The 15,424-nt window shown below is 59.6% G+C and overlaps 1 protein-coding gene across 1 annotated transcript in view; it reads right to left on the bottom strand.

Annotated features, from left to right (window-relative positions):
- Window positions 1-670: 670 nt before the first annotated feature.
- The window catches only part of GCN1 (GCN1 activator of EIF2AK4), a 56,707-nt gene continuing 41,953 nt past the window's right edge, over window positions 671-15,424 (bottom strand). Inside the window, exons 41-58 of the mRNA XM_045841667.1 lie at window positions 15,152-15,348; window positions 14,815-14,957; window positions 13,649-13,766; window positions 13,320-13,535; window positions 12,053-12,217; window positions 10,532-10,693; window positions 10,167-10,259; window positions 9,787-9,930; window positions 9,433-9,702; window positions 9,078-9,191; window positions 8,387-8,617; window positions 6,516-6,709; window positions 6,299-6,413; window positions 4,329-4,425; window positions 3,794-3,942; window positions 3,210-3,317; window positions 1,871-2,089; window positions 671-1,357 (exon numbers count right to left, since the gene is read on the bottom strand). Coding sequence (XP_045697623.1) covers window positions 1,232-1,357; window positions 1,871-2,089; window positions 3,210-3,317; window positions 3,794-3,942; window positions 4,329-4,425; window positions 6,299-6,413; window positions 6,516-6,709; window positions 8,387-8,617; window positions 9,078-9,191; window positions 9,433-9,702; window positions 9,787-9,930; window positions 10,167-10,259; window positions 10,532-10,693; window positions 12,053-12,217; window positions 13,320-13,535; window positions 13,649-13,766; window positions 14,815-14,957; window positions 15,152-15,348 — 2,861 coding nt within the window. The 3' untranslated portion in view covers window positions 671-1,231. The remainder of the gene's footprint in view (window positions 1,358-1,870; window positions 2,090-3,209; window positions 3,318-3,793; window positions 3,943-4,328; window positions 4,426-6,298; window positions 6,414-6,515; window positions 6,710-8,386; window positions 8,618-9,077; window positions 9,192-9,432; window positions 9,703-9,786; window positions 9,931-10,166; window positions 10,260-10,531; window positions 10,694-12,052; window positions 12,218-13,319; window positions 13,536-13,648; window positions 13,767-14,814; window positions 14,958-15,151; window positions 15,349-15,424) is intronic.

Genomic DNA, 15,424 nt, shown 5'->3' with positions numbered 1-15,424 from the left:
TGAGTCACAGGCCTTTCTACCTCTGCCCCATTATTAACAAGCAAGGCCTGGCTGTTTCTGGTATAGCACTCTAGACCTTTGCAAAAGGGAGTTCACTACCTCCACATTTGACGTTTCTTCCTTTCACGGCTCTGATCCATAATTTTAATAGAGGTTTATTTCGCATTGTGACCAGGGAAAACGGCCCAGAAAAACTTGCGTCACTAAGCCTAGCAGGGTGTGTGCCACCAGACAGGACGCAGGGATCACGAGCCTTCTAAGAACCAGGAGGAAGGAAGTCATTCATAAAGGAGCAGATGCTGAGCTGCTACTCTGACTTCCCCTGCAAGTCCTCCGCCCGCAGGAGCGGGGTTCCCGCTCCACAGAGGAAACAGGGAGCTCTTTAAAGCCTGGCTGCAGAAGCTCCCCACCCCCCTGCGTCAGGACAGAGCAGGGAGGTGGCTCATTCCCCACTCCAGGTGAGGTCGCAGGCCTGGCCGCACAGCTTTCCAGACCTGACCCCAGGACAGAGGAGTCTACAGACACCTGCGCGACTTCCGACAGGAAGAGAGAACACCCAGAGGCAGAGTGTTGCCGCCGCTTCATGCAACAGCCGCCAGCCTGCCTTATCCCAGATGCAGGAGGCTTCGTGTTTAACGGGTGTCTGGAGGGTTTTAAAAATCGGCTTATGTCAAGATTTAATCAAAGCCTTTATTAAACATTCCTCCTTCAAACAACCTGCCTTTGAACCTGTCACCCTTCCCCGACCTGTGAACTCCAAGGCGTCACGAGTATCATGTTCACCTGACAGGGCTCAGATCTACTTGGGCCACACAACACGGAAAAGCCACACCAAGACACACCACGCTGGGCAAACCGACGCAGTCCGGCGCCCCACTCAGGACCTGGGCCACAGGCCGGCAGCACCGGCTCTGGAACCAGAGCTGCGCGAACCCAGAAGCAGCAGCCGAGGTCTGACCAGCCGTGCTGGCCTGGACGACCGGCCCTGGGCCTCCGTCTGGGGAGGCCCGCGCCCGAGTGCTTTCCTCTCTGGAGGGGCGGGAGGGCGGCGGAGGAGGCGTCTTCAGTCGCGTGTGGGTTTGATTTAAGGCTTTGGCTGTGGTCTGTTGCTGTAGCAAAATACTCTCTGGGAGTGCCATCTCCGAAGCTCCCCGCTGGAACAGGGGTGTTTTCAAGAATGAAAACGCCGCACGAAGAGGTGGAGCCGAGATGCTCCCGGGGCCCGGGCCCCTCAGGTCAGGATGGTGTCGTCCACCGGCTCCGTGGAGTCGGCCTGGCTGGCCAGCTTCTTCAGCGACCTTCGGTTGCACTCGTTCAGCATCTCCAAGCTGGCCCCGTCCAGGATCTTGGAGAGGGACTGTGGAAAAGACGGAAACGAGGGGGCAGAGTCAGAAAACAAGGCTCCGGGTTTCTCGGACCGAAGACAGAAATGAGTGTTAACCTCAGAGCCAGAGCCAGAGCCAGAGGGCGACCTGGCCAAGTCCGATCACCTGGCTCCAGGGACGGCCAAGGCCACCACTCGTTGCACGGCGCGCTGGCGGTGGCTCGGGCCCGCAGCGCTCTGACCATGGCCTGGGCGCGGGGCTCAGTGGACAGGGGCCTGGGCTTCGACGGGCAGCCCGGCCGGCACGTGTTTCACAGGTTTGGGTGCCACGTGACATTTGATTGGAAAAAATGGCTCTGTTGCCAAAACAGGAAGAGAGGACTATTTTCGGGCACTAGACCAGCCGCCCGGTCACAGTCGGACCCTCCACACTCACACACACAGGGGTGCATGGAAGAGCAGGGCGTTTTAACCCTGTCCCGCAGGAGACCTGCAGGACGAGCCCCCAAGGCCTGCCCCGGGGGCGCTCCGGTCCCAGGCTCCCACCTGAAACACCCCTTCACCCTGCCGCATCTTGAGGAGGTTGACGATCGCCTGGTCGCTGTAGGCCCTGACGACGGTGTTTTTATCCTTGGTGTTGTCGAGAAGAGCCTTCAGGATGGGTTTGATGGCTTGGGGGTCCAGGGGAGGCAGCGGGTCCTTATTTGCCCACCAGATCATCTTCTCGGCCACCAGCCTGATGTCGCTGGACGGGTTCTGCAGACACTGTGAAGAGGCGCACAGGCTGCCTCAGGCAGGCACATCTGGTCTGTTTCTCAAGGAAGCCCCCGCTCCCCCCCCGACACTCTCTCCATCACGGAGACTGGCCCCACTGCTCCCTTTCGATGCCTCCCCTCCCGAGGGAAGGTGACAGGGTGGGATTCTACTTCATCTCGTGCCACAGTGCCCTGTGCTCGCTATTCTTGGCCCACACCGGGCTTTCACTTCCTCAGACACACCGTGCACCTTCCTGCCTCGGGCCTCCGCACTGGCGGGTCTCACTGCCTGGGATGTGCTTGCCCCAGATTCTTGCTTGGTGGGTTCCTCTGCGTCCACACTTCCAGCCTCAGTCCTAATGTCAGCCTTCAGAGGTCTCTCCTGACAGCCCCATTTAGGTCAGCCCACTCCCCCCAGGCTCTCTGCGCACCCCCAACTCAAGATCTTGTCTGCCTGGTTTGTCTCTATCCTTCCAGGGTCCAGCCCAGCCAGGGGCACAGCGGGCCCTCAGTAAACGAATGCTGATGAAGAGCTGCCTTCAGGGAGATGTCTGCAGAGGCCCTGAAAACACTCAGCAGGGATCTGGGGGTCTGCAGGGTGGGAGCCTCCACCCTTTGGGAGCTCACTGCTCAAAGTGAGCTCCATGCACCAGCAAACTGCCACGGCCTGGGGACTGGCCACAGAGGCAGAATCTCAAGCCCGGTCACATCTCTTAAATGGCAGGCTCTGGTCCTGACTTGGGCGCGCAATAACGTTTGAGATGCGCACTGTGTTCACAGGCTGCAGGGGCCCCACTGTCTGGCTTCCCGGCGTGTATGCCCCACAGCAGCCACGCCAGCAGGTGCCACGCCTGCCAAAGGGAGGCATGTCCCTGGTTCTACAAAGTCAGGATGCCTAGGAAAAAGTGCTTAAAATACTGGTTCTCGACTGGGGTCACGGGCCTGTTTGAGAACCTGACAAAGGCTGGGGGAAATGCACACACAGCCATTCTGTGTTCCATCCCTCAGGGCTCGGAGAGGTGCCACCGCGGGCTCCCCGGGGAGAACTCCCTGAGCACGGCCAGTCCAGGTGCTCACCTGCGGTGCTCTTCGGTCAGGGGCCCTCCCACAGGCCAGTGGGCCCCGCTCACCTTAACAAACAGGCTGGAGAGTTTGGCGGGCAACTGTCCTCCTGCCGTCTCAATGTGGTGCTTCATCAGGAAGCCCATGCCTCGGACCCCACTCACCGCAATGGGGATCTGTGGAGAGGGGAGAGAGCTACAAAGGGCAGCCTCCTTCCTTCCTTGGAGCAGCGGGGCAAGGCACGACCCTGTTCCCCAGGAATCTCCAGGATCCCAGCTCTGCACCAGCAGCCACCCGACCCCACACCCAAGACTCCTCGACAACCCCCGCCGACAGGCTGCCCTGGCTGGGAGGCAGACGAGCAAAGTCCACGTCACTGGTCCCGGGAACAGGGCTCAGGGATTTTCTCCCTGGAAAGGACCCGCAGACGGTTCAACCCAAACCACTCTCTGTTTAGATGATAAAACTGGGGCCAGGGAGAGCAATGACTGGTCCGAGGGCACAACAAGCTACCAGCAAACGTAAAACTTGAACCCATGCCTCTGACTACGCAGCTGGGGAGCCTCCCCACCCCGTGCTGTGTCAGCGAGGCTCCGGCAGAGGAATCTGGCCGGGGGCGGGGCGGCCTGGTCTGGCTGCCGCGTAGCCTTACCCTGTCTGCCATGGCATTGCTGAGGATCATGTCCTGAACTTCGCTGCTGTATTTGCCTGTGCAGAGTCTGCTAGGAGCCACGCTCACAGCCACGGAGAGGGCCAGGCTCCGCCCGTGCCGAACCATCCAGTCGATGCCAGACACGTCCGCTGAGTGGAAGAACACACTGGGGTCACCCGGCACTTAACAGCATGTCCCCTCCAAGCCCACGGGCCTGCCCCACCTCCGAGAGACTAGCGTGCCAACTCATCCTGGTAGGAACCCCGGTCCACACTGCACGCGGGCCTCCCTGCCCACAGTGGCACGTTAAGGAGAGGATCCCGCAAACCACTTCAGACTTCCAGCTGTGTCCTTCGAGCAGACACTCAGGGCTACAGGGGCACTGGAAACTTGTTTTAACAGCTGGAGTCCCAAGGAGAGGGCAGTCCAGCTGCCAGAACTCCCTCTGAGGGGAAGGGGAGACAGGTGTCCGCGGCTCTCTCCCAGGGCTAAGAGGCTCAACTGGGAAGCCCCCCCCAGTGCACAAAACACCTACCCAGCAAGCACTGCTGAAGAATGGCGCTCAGCTCCTCTTCGGTCAGGAAGGCACACAGCTCCCCGAGGCACCCAGCCGAGGAGATGCGGGTGTTGTCCTGGCGGAGCAGAGAAGGGGCTGAAAGGTGGCGCCAGCCATCCCACCAGTCACCCGGGTGACAGTGCCCAGGGCGGAGAGCAGACCAGCAACTCAGGAGCTCGAGGTCCTGCCCTTCCTCCAGGCTCTGGTGCCCCTGCTGCCCGGCCGGGGCGGCCACTCACTACAACTGCCACCTGATGCAGAGTAAAAACTACACACTCAGCACCCCACTTAACTATGAACCTCCAGGGTGGGCACCTGGTCATCACCGCCGTAACGGCAGGAACGACTGTATTTCCACAGCACCTCGCTTCTTAGGAAGTCTGCATGCTTCACACCATTATCTCAAGTCCTGTGAACAGCCCTGAGAGGCAGGGAGGGCCACAGAGAGGGGAGGTGCCTGCCCACCCAGCTGGAGAACCCCTTGAGCTCTCCCCCCACCCCGCAATCTTGGGTGTCCAGGGGGACTCGCTGCTCTCCCTCTATGCTGGTGTGCCACTGCCACCTGTATTAGGGTTTGTCACAGGAAATCACACTGAAGCCACTAGTCAACCCAGCAAAGACAGGCCAAGGCCAAGCGTTTTCAGTTGAAATCCCAGTCAGACTCACAAACGGCTCCTCCCCAGTCGGCTAGTGGCGGGACGCTGAGCGAGTGGACTTTAGGTTCTGTGCCGCAGTAGCAGCAGGAGCCAACCTGACACACCTCCCCCCACACCGACCACACCGCCGACCAGCGACTCGACAACCCACAAGGAGGCTAACGCCGGGTGGCCCCCTGCGCTGCCACTTTCGGCCCAGGGGGGGTTCCGAGCGGGAGGAGGGCGGCACTTTGGGCCCCCGAGCTCCGAGCGGAAGCCCAGGTGCCCAGCGGAGCTAAAGCTGGCTCCTCTAACGCCCACTCTCTCCAACAGGATCTATTTTAAGCTCCATTGTGGTGAAATGCAAATTGGTTTAAATACTCACTTTTGCTTCCGCTGTCTAGGGCCCTGTAAAGCCCTGACAGACTGTGACTGAAAGAAGGTAGTCTCCCTGGGGAACCCCGGGGAAGGCGGGCTGCAGTCAGAGAGGCGGGGCTGGGGGTCAGACCAGACCCGAGGAGCCGTGACAGGTGCGGCGGCGGCAAGGGCCGGCCCGTGTGTGGGCATGCAAGGCAGTGCACGCGTGAACCCAAAGGCCTTTCCCCGGAGACCAGCCCCACGGATCAAGTTCAGCCACACAGCAGAAGGGAGAGAGAACGTTCCTACCACGGACGCAGCCCCCGCTGCACCTGCCACGGTGCTGCGCAGCCAGTGGGTCATTAACAAACGTTTCCAGACTGGGGAGGAAGGGCCGGCTACACCGACAGAACCGGACAGGACCAGGAGACACAGGGCTCCGGTTCTGGCTCTGACTCTGCCACGGGCTAGGGCGTGGGGTGGGCCAGGCGTGTGTCTCCCTCTCCCACGGAGCTCCGGCCTCCCACGGAGCTCCGGCCTCCCACGGAGACAGACACCAGACACGTTTCCCTGAAGGCTGTGACCACACATTAGTCAGCTCTAGGCTCAGCCCTTCTGCTCAGCAAGTGCTTTCCGAACCAATGAATGAACCTTCATCTTACAAACAGGGAAACAAGGGGTGAGAGGGAGAGTGACCTGTTTACAGTCGCAGAGCAAGCTCTCGAGCGACCTGAGACTCGAGGACCCTCCCTTCCCTCGTCCCTGTGCAAGACAGTGTCATCCTCAGTGCTGCCGGCCTTGTCGCCCCCACAGCCACAGGCCAGCGAACCACAAAGGACGACATGAACGTCAGGAATGGCGACGACTACGGACCCGCTGGCAGCTGTACCGAGTGCGTCTAACACGACGCAGAGCCGCCAGCCACAGGACACAGCCCACCAGCCCCCGCAGCCGTACCTCGTCGTGTCCCAGCATGCTCAGCAGGAGGGAGATGATGTTCTTCCTGATGGCCGCGTCCACCTTGCCCCCTGCTCCCTGGATCACAAACCTCAGGGCCTGCAGCATGGTGTCCCTACAGAACCAACGCACCCCGCTGAGACCCCGGCTCTCCCTCACGACCGCTCCCGCCCCACAGGCCTGGCCTGGCCACGGCACCGCCCTGCCGGCCCCTCACCTGACACCCGGGTCCTCCATGACACGGATTCCATTCAGCAGCTCTGTGAAGAGAGGGTCCACCTTGATGTGGATGGAAATGAGCTTCCCCAGCGCATCCGCGGCCTTCAGGCGCACGCCCCGGTTGGAGTCCTGTAGCGCTTTGGTGAAAGTGGTCTGCAGCTGCGGCAGGAAGGGCTTCAGGGCGATCCCGACCTGCGAGGAAAACCCACCCCCGACAGCACGGCTGAGGTGCAGCCTGGGCGTGCTGCAGGCAGGGAAGTGCCGGCACACACCAGCAGGGGCTGGGAGCAGGTGTCCTGTAGGACGGGGTAAAGACGGGATCAAGTGCTGGCACACACCAGCTGTCACACGCGGGCTGGGAACAGGTGCCCCGTACACGGGAGAGCCCAGCGCAGGCAGGTCGTGCTCTGCCCCCTCTTGTTTTCAGCGCCCTTCACTGCACGGGGAAGCGTGGCACAAGGAGGAGGAAGAGCCGTCAGCTTGGCCCGACGGAGACCTGTCCACGTGGGCCAGTGACTCGGAGCCTCTGTCTCTGAACACGTCACAGAGCAGGCGGGCAGGCGCTGTCTGCGCTGCTGAAGAACTGTCCTGGTCAAAGACGGGGGGACGACCTGGGTGCACGAGGACGGCGCTGTGTACCGAGCACCTGACGTTTGCCCCCAGCACAGTCCCATGAAATAGACGACCTCTGGAAGGCATCCCTGTGCACATGCGCACCCCTCCTCCCACGGGAAATCCAGTGTAACCCCGTCCGTCTGCAGAAAAACAGGTACACTAGTGACAAAACGCAGATGCGTCCAAGACTAAGGACTTCCTTATTGCTAATGGGAAAGCCAGAACAGCTCCCTGCAGGCCTGCAAACCCCGGGGTCGGCCGGCTGCAGCCTGCTGGGAGGCGCACCGGAGGGGGGCGGCAGGTACGTGAGGCGGGAGCCACACGCCTACGAGTGACGCCTCACCCAGGGCCTAAGGGACAAATTCCGTGAGGGGTGGGCTCCACTTGTAGGCAAGAAAGCAAAGCGAAGATGATACCTAATTTTTAAAAAAGGGCTCAATTTTCTACAGATGGAGGCTGATGCTCACCATCCCATTTTTAGCTGGAAGTTGCTCCCCACACGTACTTCAAAAAGAAAAATAAAAGAACACTAAAGATGTTAAGCTCGCTTTTGTTTCCAAACCTCAAGTTATTCATTATTTTTTATAATAAATCTTGGTTCTGTTTATCTTTTTTTACATCTAAAGGGCTTATAATTATTGCCCCCCAAAACATCGGAAATGGTGAATATTTTGGATCTTTGCTTCTTACACTTTTGGCAAAAAGTGGAGTTACTTCAGCAGCTCTCAGAGTTCCTTTTCATTCTCTCATCAGATTCTCTACCTTTCCCTTTATGAGGATGAAGAATGGAATAACGGTGAAAGCATACTTAAATAACATTTTAGTTGTATTTATGTGGCCCTGGATTTTTTCCTTTGAACCAGTAGGTCTTCAAAATAAGACCAGTAAATGTGCACCGAGTGCTTAGAATGTGCCGGGCGTGGTGCCCGGAGTTACTTCCTCTGAGGCCCCGTCTCACGGCCCAGCGCGAGCAGGCAGTACCAGTGCTCTCACGCTGTCAGCGAGGACGCAGGCTCAGTCAGAGGCTAAGAGCCTTCCCAAGATCACTGCAGCCACACAGCCCTTCAGTGGCGGGCCTGTAGTTGAGCACTGTGGCGTGAGTCTAGAATCCGAGCTCCTCACGCCCCCTGCTATGCCATTTCCGCACGGTAAGTTGTCACTCTCTGCCGCAGGACACCTTGGACCAGTCTCCTGCAGACAGATCTATCCTCCAAGGTCCAAAGGGACCAAGAGATTGAGCCCAGCAGTGCTCACCTTGGCCAGCAAGAGGCTGAGGGTCTCGAGCAGAGCCGCCTTCACGTTCCAGCTGAACCGGTCCCCCAGGATGCGGATCAGAGGGCCGGTGATGCTGACCACGGAGGGCTTCAGGGCATCCGCCGAGGTCAGGCGGATCACCAAGCCCAGAGCTTTGGCGGCTTCCTCCTTCTGCTCCGGGCTGCCAGTCAGGACCCCCTCCCGCAGCACTGGGAGAATGGACGTTACCCCCTGGCAAGAGAATCACGCGTGAGAGTCGAGTCTCAAAGGCACTGGGCCCAGGCCTCTGAGAGTCCAAAGCAAGGCGCTCCCATCACCACCCTCCGCACAGCTCCACACGGGAGACTGACGCAGGCTGCTGGGACCCCAGCCGGGGAGGCTGCCAGCCGGGGAACAGTCTTGACTTGATGGTAACCAGAAGATAAGAGTCCCACCAGGCCTGTCACACAGGCGCAGGCACTGCTGTCACCTTGGTGACTCACCCCCACAGCCTAAACCGAAGGTGGCATGAACCCTGTCCCCCATGACCACCACGGGGAAGGAACACGCGGTCTGCGAAGGTGCAGAAGAGCACCTGGACCGCTGCCCGGTCAACACACGGCTGCCCTGGCTGCCCCTCGCCGACCCGGCCGAGGGCGAAGGCGGAGGGAGGCTGCGGGCCCCGGCGCCCTGCCCTCGGGCCCTGGCTCACCTTCTTGGGGAGGCAGAACCCGGGCACGTGTGCGCCTTTGCTCTCGTTCCCGACGAGCCGGATTTCCTTGTGGAGCTCCTCGATCAGCGCCAGCTGGTTGCCGGCATCCAGCTTCTGCGGGGAGCCAGGGCAGAGCGGAGAGGCTGTCAGAGCTCTGAGCGCAGCCCTATGAGACCACTTCGCAACAGCGCAGCAGGGGGGAGGGTGTGGGTGGGCGTGTGAAGGAGAGTGGCCGTGAACAGAGACGCAGAAGCCAGGTGACAGCTACACGGGCGTCATTTCAAGAGTCTAGTCTTGTAGGCGTCTGGAACTGCCTACGGCCAAAAGCTGGTTGTGGGGCCAGCGGTGCCCTGACCTTGGTGATGGCGTTCAGCGCGTCCCAGCTCTCCTCCAGGACCACAGGGCTGGAGTCGTTGAAGAGGCGGATCAGGCCCGAGACCAGGCTCCGCAGGTGGCTGGTGTAGTCGGCCTTCGAGCGGGAGCAGTAGATGTTGAGGATAATGGCGGCGGCCTGCCTCATGCCCACCTCGGGACAGCGGGTGGCTTCCAGCAGGTCCTCGATGATGATCCGGTGCCCGACGTCATCCTCCACCGAGAGGATCACGGCCTGGCAGTTGGCCATCTCCTGCAACCACAGGGGACGCTGGGCTGAGCGCCGCGAGGCAGGACGGGACTGCCGGCAGCCACCGGGAGCGGCCCTGACACTCACCAGCTGCTCGTCTGGAGTCCCCAGCTTCTCCTTCAGGGCCAGCATGACGGCAGGGAGGATCACGCCAAGGTGACGGGTCAGGGCGTCGCCCGCCACAGATGAGAGGAAGGCCAGCACCCGCGTATTGACGGGAGGGGTTGTCAGCTGTAGAGTGACAGATGCCGTCAACGCAAGGAATGCCGCCCGCGCCTGCTGCACTGGGCTCTGGGGGCGCACGTGCCCCCCTGCTCAGGGCTCAGCGTCCGCTCCAGGGCGTCCCGCACCCACCACCCACCTCCCCCCATATCTGAGTTCCGCACGGGTCTCCACAGCAGGCCCGGGAACAATGAAGCGGCTGTAGCTTCTGGGCCAGAGGGGGACCGCCACCAGGTGGGAGTTACCTTGGGCACGAGGTAGGGCAGCACGACACGACTCTTGATGGCCATGACTTGCTTCAGGCCATCCAAGGCGTACTCTGACACCTCGTCGTCCTCCTACAGAGGGGATCAGGGGCGACACTGAGGAGCTGGCTGCTGTCCCCACCTCTGCTGTCTGGACCAGCCGCCACCGACTTCCTTCTCCACTCTCCTCCCTCCCGCACTGCACCCACACTGTCAAAGGAGAAGCACAGAGCCCCATCTGCTGCTACCGCACCCACCCTGCCAGGGCCCACACCGCGGCTGCCTTGGCACCATAAGCCCCTTGTGCTTCGCTTCTACAGAGACAGTGAGAGCCAAGCTGGTAGGTGTGTGGCAGACCCACTCACCAGCTGCTTCAGCAGAAAGGGGAGGATGTCCTCCAGAGCCTGATGGCCGATGGTGGAGTGCAGCTGCTCGAAGGTCTTGGCCGCCGCCTCTCTGACCTCCTCCAGTGGGTCGCACAAAGCCTTCCTCGCCGTGGGCACCAGGGACTCGGAAAAAAACAGCACCTGCAACAGCACGTGCGCTGCACCTGACGTGGTGGGGACGGGGGCAGGCAGGGGGGCAGGAAGGACAGCCAGGGCCTCTGGCCCAGCTAGGCCACTCCCACTCCCACGGCTTTCCCTTTAGCCTGGCTGTCTTTGGGGAAAACGTGCAAATCTAAAACGGCAGAGAGGGTGTGGGATCCGCCTATGAGGGGTCTAAACCCAGACTTCATAATCAACAGCCGGATTTCTAGGCTGAGGCCTCCAGACACTCTCCACCCGCTGCAGGAGCTCCAGCTCCTCCCCAAAGCGAGGCTGCCCGGCGTCACCTCTCCTCGCCCAACTCCTTCCTTCGCCGGTCCTCTTGAAAAAATTCAAGTCCAAGTCACACTCAAAGACCTGCTCCTTTATGGAGTCCTGGGGCTATCGTGCGGCCAAGGACAGTTCTGTTTCCCTGGCAACAGTTCCACCAGAGCAAAGCTGCCTGCGCACCGAAGGGCTGGTTACAGCTGGCCTGCCACTGGCAAGGCCTCCGTCTTTGGGGACTCAGTAGCTGCTCAAGGAATCACAACTCTCTGGTGACAGAACCGATCTGTATTCTTTGCCAAATGCAAATAAAACCCCCAAATGCAATACCTACACTGACACACACAGGAGACAGATCCAGTAAATCCGATGAGGATGCCCCGGCTAAGCCACTGGCCACGTACTTACATTTCTGACCAGCCACCACGTCACCACTGTGGTGCCTGCCTCCCGACCGGGAGCCCGTGTACACACCCAACCCACCCTTCAGGAAGGTTTCAGGGATCAGTGACCTCAGACAGCAAGTAGGGTCAGTGAAAAGGACTCCCGAAGCCCCTGAACTACCTCGGGAACAGTACCATTGCTGGAGACCCGCCAGGTACTCCCCCTCAGGGTACTACTCTACTCCCGAGAGTGAGTGCACAGCCTTCCTGCCCCCACTGCTCCCCACCCGTCACACACAGGCACACCCCCGTTTCCCTGCAGAGGATACTGCATACTTCAACTGAACTGATACATTGACACAAAGGGATTAATCGAGAGCAACCTCAAGAATGGTGAGGAAAAGACCATCTGGGATTTCCAAAGGCCACTCAAAGCCTCAAAATCATTTAGTTCTCAGCCAGCAGATCAGATAGGAAAGCTAAGGGGCAGGAAACTCCAGTCCACATGGGGCCCCGCCAGCTTGCCAGCAGTGCCCTCCGGAGTGAGGTGTGCATGTCCTCACTTGGCTGACGTGAAGTGTCCCTAGTGACGCAGCTCCTCCCGGACCCGCCCAGCAGCCCTGGCCCAGCAGCCCTGCGTCAGGTCACCTGCAGCTGCAAGGCCCCGCGGCGCCCGCCCGCGGGAGACACTCACGGCGTCCCGGCTGGTGGACTTCATGATCTCGCTCAGCCCGATGCACACGCCCTGCCTCTCGTCGCTCTTCGGAGACCTCAAGCCTTCCTCGAGGATGGGGATGATCTCGGGCAGGATTTTCTCCCCCAGCTTCCGGACGAGATCTCCTAACGTCCTCGCCGCAATCTGCCAGCAGAGACCAGGCCAGACATCAATTCCCTACAAACTTCAGAACGAGGGCCCTGGGACCTCCCAGACTTTACCCGGGTCACTGATGTGACTTCCCCAAATGCCCTTACCCCTGCAGAGCCCCCACGACACCACACGATGAGAGGACCTGGGTGTCACACACACCTACACAACCTGGGGCAACAGCCGGCACCTCGCATGCGAACAGGAAATTCAGCATGAGCTCTCCAGTCAAGGGCCAATTTCCCTGGACTGAGAACTGCAGCCTAGAAGTCACTTAACCCTGTGCCCTTGCCCAAGGGGAGCTGAACTTGGAACCAACACTTTAGGGAAAAAAACATTTCCTCTGAGGTCTCACGCAAACCCTTCTTCAGAGCCAAATACTCAGTCTGTCTGCCAGGGATGGGGGATGGGGGCTGGGAGTGGGCCGAAGGGGACGGGCAGAAGTGAGCGTCAGCGGGGCTGGCCCCTCCTCCCAACGTGAACACGGCCCCCCCAGCCCAGCACGTCAGCCGCATCTCACACCACGCTTGCTCCTGCCTGCCTTCTCGCTCCAGATCTCAGCCCCTACAGTTGGCATGTTCCTACCACCCACCGCAGGGCCTTTGCACATCCTGTCCTTGTATCTAAAGCACTACCTCCTCTGTTCGGAATAGTCCTTTATCACCTCCTCACCTGAGTACTGGTTACTGATCTTTCATCTTCAAGCACCACTTCTTCACAGAAGCCTTTCCTGACGCCCTAGCTGGGTTAAATGTCCCTGTTATAAGCATTTGCAGCGCCATGTAGCACTTGCCACAATTGCATAAAGCTCCTGTTTGTGTATTTGATTAACATCCATCTCGTCTACCAGACTGGAGCTCCAAGGGGACAAGGAGTGTGGCTGCCTTTCTTCTCCATTACATCCCCGGTCTTACAATGCTGCTTAGCATACAACGGTTGCTTAATGAGCGTTTGCTGAATGACCAGGTAAATAAACACGTGCTCCCTATTAGACAGAAGACCCGAGGTGCTCTCCCAGTCTCTGCAGACCCGTCTTTCTAGCCTCTGAAAGCGGCCTCAGGGGTTGCTAGGTCAGAACGAGGCCCAGGAAACTCACTGTCCTCTTGTCCGCACAGGTGCTGGCCAGGAAACCCAGCAGCAGCCCGAAGAGAGTGGGCAGGATCTCGCGCAGGGTGCGGGGAGTGTTGGAGACCACGATCTTCCAGACGTGCAGTGACGCTTGCCGCACGACCAGCTGGGTGTCCGAGCGGCCCATGTAGAGCCCCGCCAGCACCCGGTTCCGCCGGTCCACCCCCAGGGCAGTGATGATGGCCTGCAGCCGGCGGAGAGCAACAGAGAACATGAAGCGGTGAAGCCCCTGCAGCGTGAGGGCCCAGCACGTACCGGCCGCCGGCGCGGCAAGGAGGATGGACTCCAGGCACGCACCTTGTTGGACTGGGCCGTCCCGAAGTTATCGTCCTCGGAGGCAGTTTCCGTGGTCATCTTTCCAGTGACACCCGAGATGTGGAACAGGAGGTCCCCGAGGAGCTGGACAGAGCTGAACCTGAGAGGGAAGCCAAGCACAGAGTCAGGCAGCTGCGAGGGGCAGTGCAGGGGCTCAGCCAAGCAGCGGGCAGAGAGAGACCGTGAGGAAGTGCACCGGAGATATTCACGGTGGCTACTCCGGAGGGGGAGAAAAGTTGCAGGCGATTGCCATTTCTTTACACCTTCCCACGAATTTTCCTGCCAAGTTTTCTACTAATGAACATTAGTAATGAAAAAGAATACTTTTCAAAAGAATACGTGAAAATTTCTATGATAAGTTACTTGAAAGAGAAACACAGCACAGAGTGAAGCATTAGCAGGAGCCCAGGAAAGCTGACCACCTGGCCTGGAGGCGTCCGAAGAGGCCTAGAGGACAAACGGGATCTCTCTTCAACTTAAGTGACGCTGAATGATCATAAAAAGTAACAGTCACAAACGTAAAATTCCAAAAATATAGAAAAATATAGAGAGTGTGGGTAAACCATCACCCAAACCCCGCTACTCAGGCAGCCACCCCGACACTCCAGTGACGACGCCCTGTACGCCCCGAGACAGGGACACGCCCCCCCAACTCGGTGTGGGAAGCGAGGCCGCAGCACAGGCGCCCCGGTCCCGGCAGCTGCGGGCCGAGGAGCTCGCTGCGCCAGCAGACAGCAGTCCTCACGCCGTTCCGTGTGACGGCTGAATACAGGTTCACAGTGTGGGTGTGCTGCGGCTTTTTTTAAACTAACCTCCTATTTTTCAAGCGATAAACAATACTGCAACGGACCCCCTTCTATCTACACCTTTAAACACTTGACCAAAGTTGGCCTTGAAATAAGTTCCCAGAAGAAAACTTTCCAGGTTAAAACACATTTGTGTTTAAATTGTAATACAGCCGAAGGACTGACTGAAGACAAGCTTTTACAGAAAGACTCTGAGTGAGGACATTGCTACAGGAAACGGGAGAATCGCCAGATGGTCAAAAGCGGATTATTTCCTTGGCGACACTTCGCTATTTCTCAGCAGAAGCTCCCCGCGTGCACAGCTGGGGTCCCTGGGCTGTCCCGTCCCGCCGGAGCTCGCACCTTATCCTCCAGAGGTCGTCGAAGAGGCCCTGCTCCAGCTGGGGCAGCAGCAGGGCGATGGCCGTCTCGGCGTACATGGAGATGACCCGCTGGCCCGCGCGCAGGGCGGTGTCACGCACAAACTCGTTCTCGTCAGCCAGAGCCTGTGCACAGAGCGTGGGTCAGCCAGGGCTGCCTCCCCCAGGCGCCCAGACCCAAAAAGAAACGGGACTCCCTGGACAGCAGGGTGCGGACTCCCGCCACCAACCCCCGTCGGCAGGCCGCCCTTGCTCACCAGGAGGGCACACGCATCCCACCCTCCTGGTACCGTCTCCTGGGCCCAGCCACCAGTGCCTACTTTGAGGATACAGGGGATGATGGGCCCCACGTAAGGAGTGAACTTGTCCCCAAAGGTGATGGGCAGGTAGTTGAACATCATGATGTAGCCATCTCGGACGTGGGGCGCGATGTCCACTTTGCTGGCTGTGGCCACAATCTCTGGCATCAGCTTCTCCAACTTCTCCACCCCCAAGCCAGCCATGACCTCGGCCAACCCTGCAACAGGAAGACAGAGTGAATCCACCGGATCCAAGGCCCCTAGCAGGCACTCCTGGGGCGGCCCCTGGGCCTG

Source organism: Phyllostomus hastatus, unplaced genomic scaffold, assembly GCF_019186645.2.
Source record: "Phyllostomus hastatus isolate PE091 unplaced genomic scaffold, TTU_PhHast_1.1 phas_contig_1162, whole genome shotgun sequence".
NCBI classification, from domain to species: Eukaryota; Metazoa; Chordata; class Mammalia; order Chiroptera; family Phyllostomidae; genus Phyllostomus; species Phyllostomus hastatus.
The sequence above is the reverse complement of the archived record's forward strand: the minus strand, read 5'-3'. Positions and strand labels throughout refer to the sequence as shown.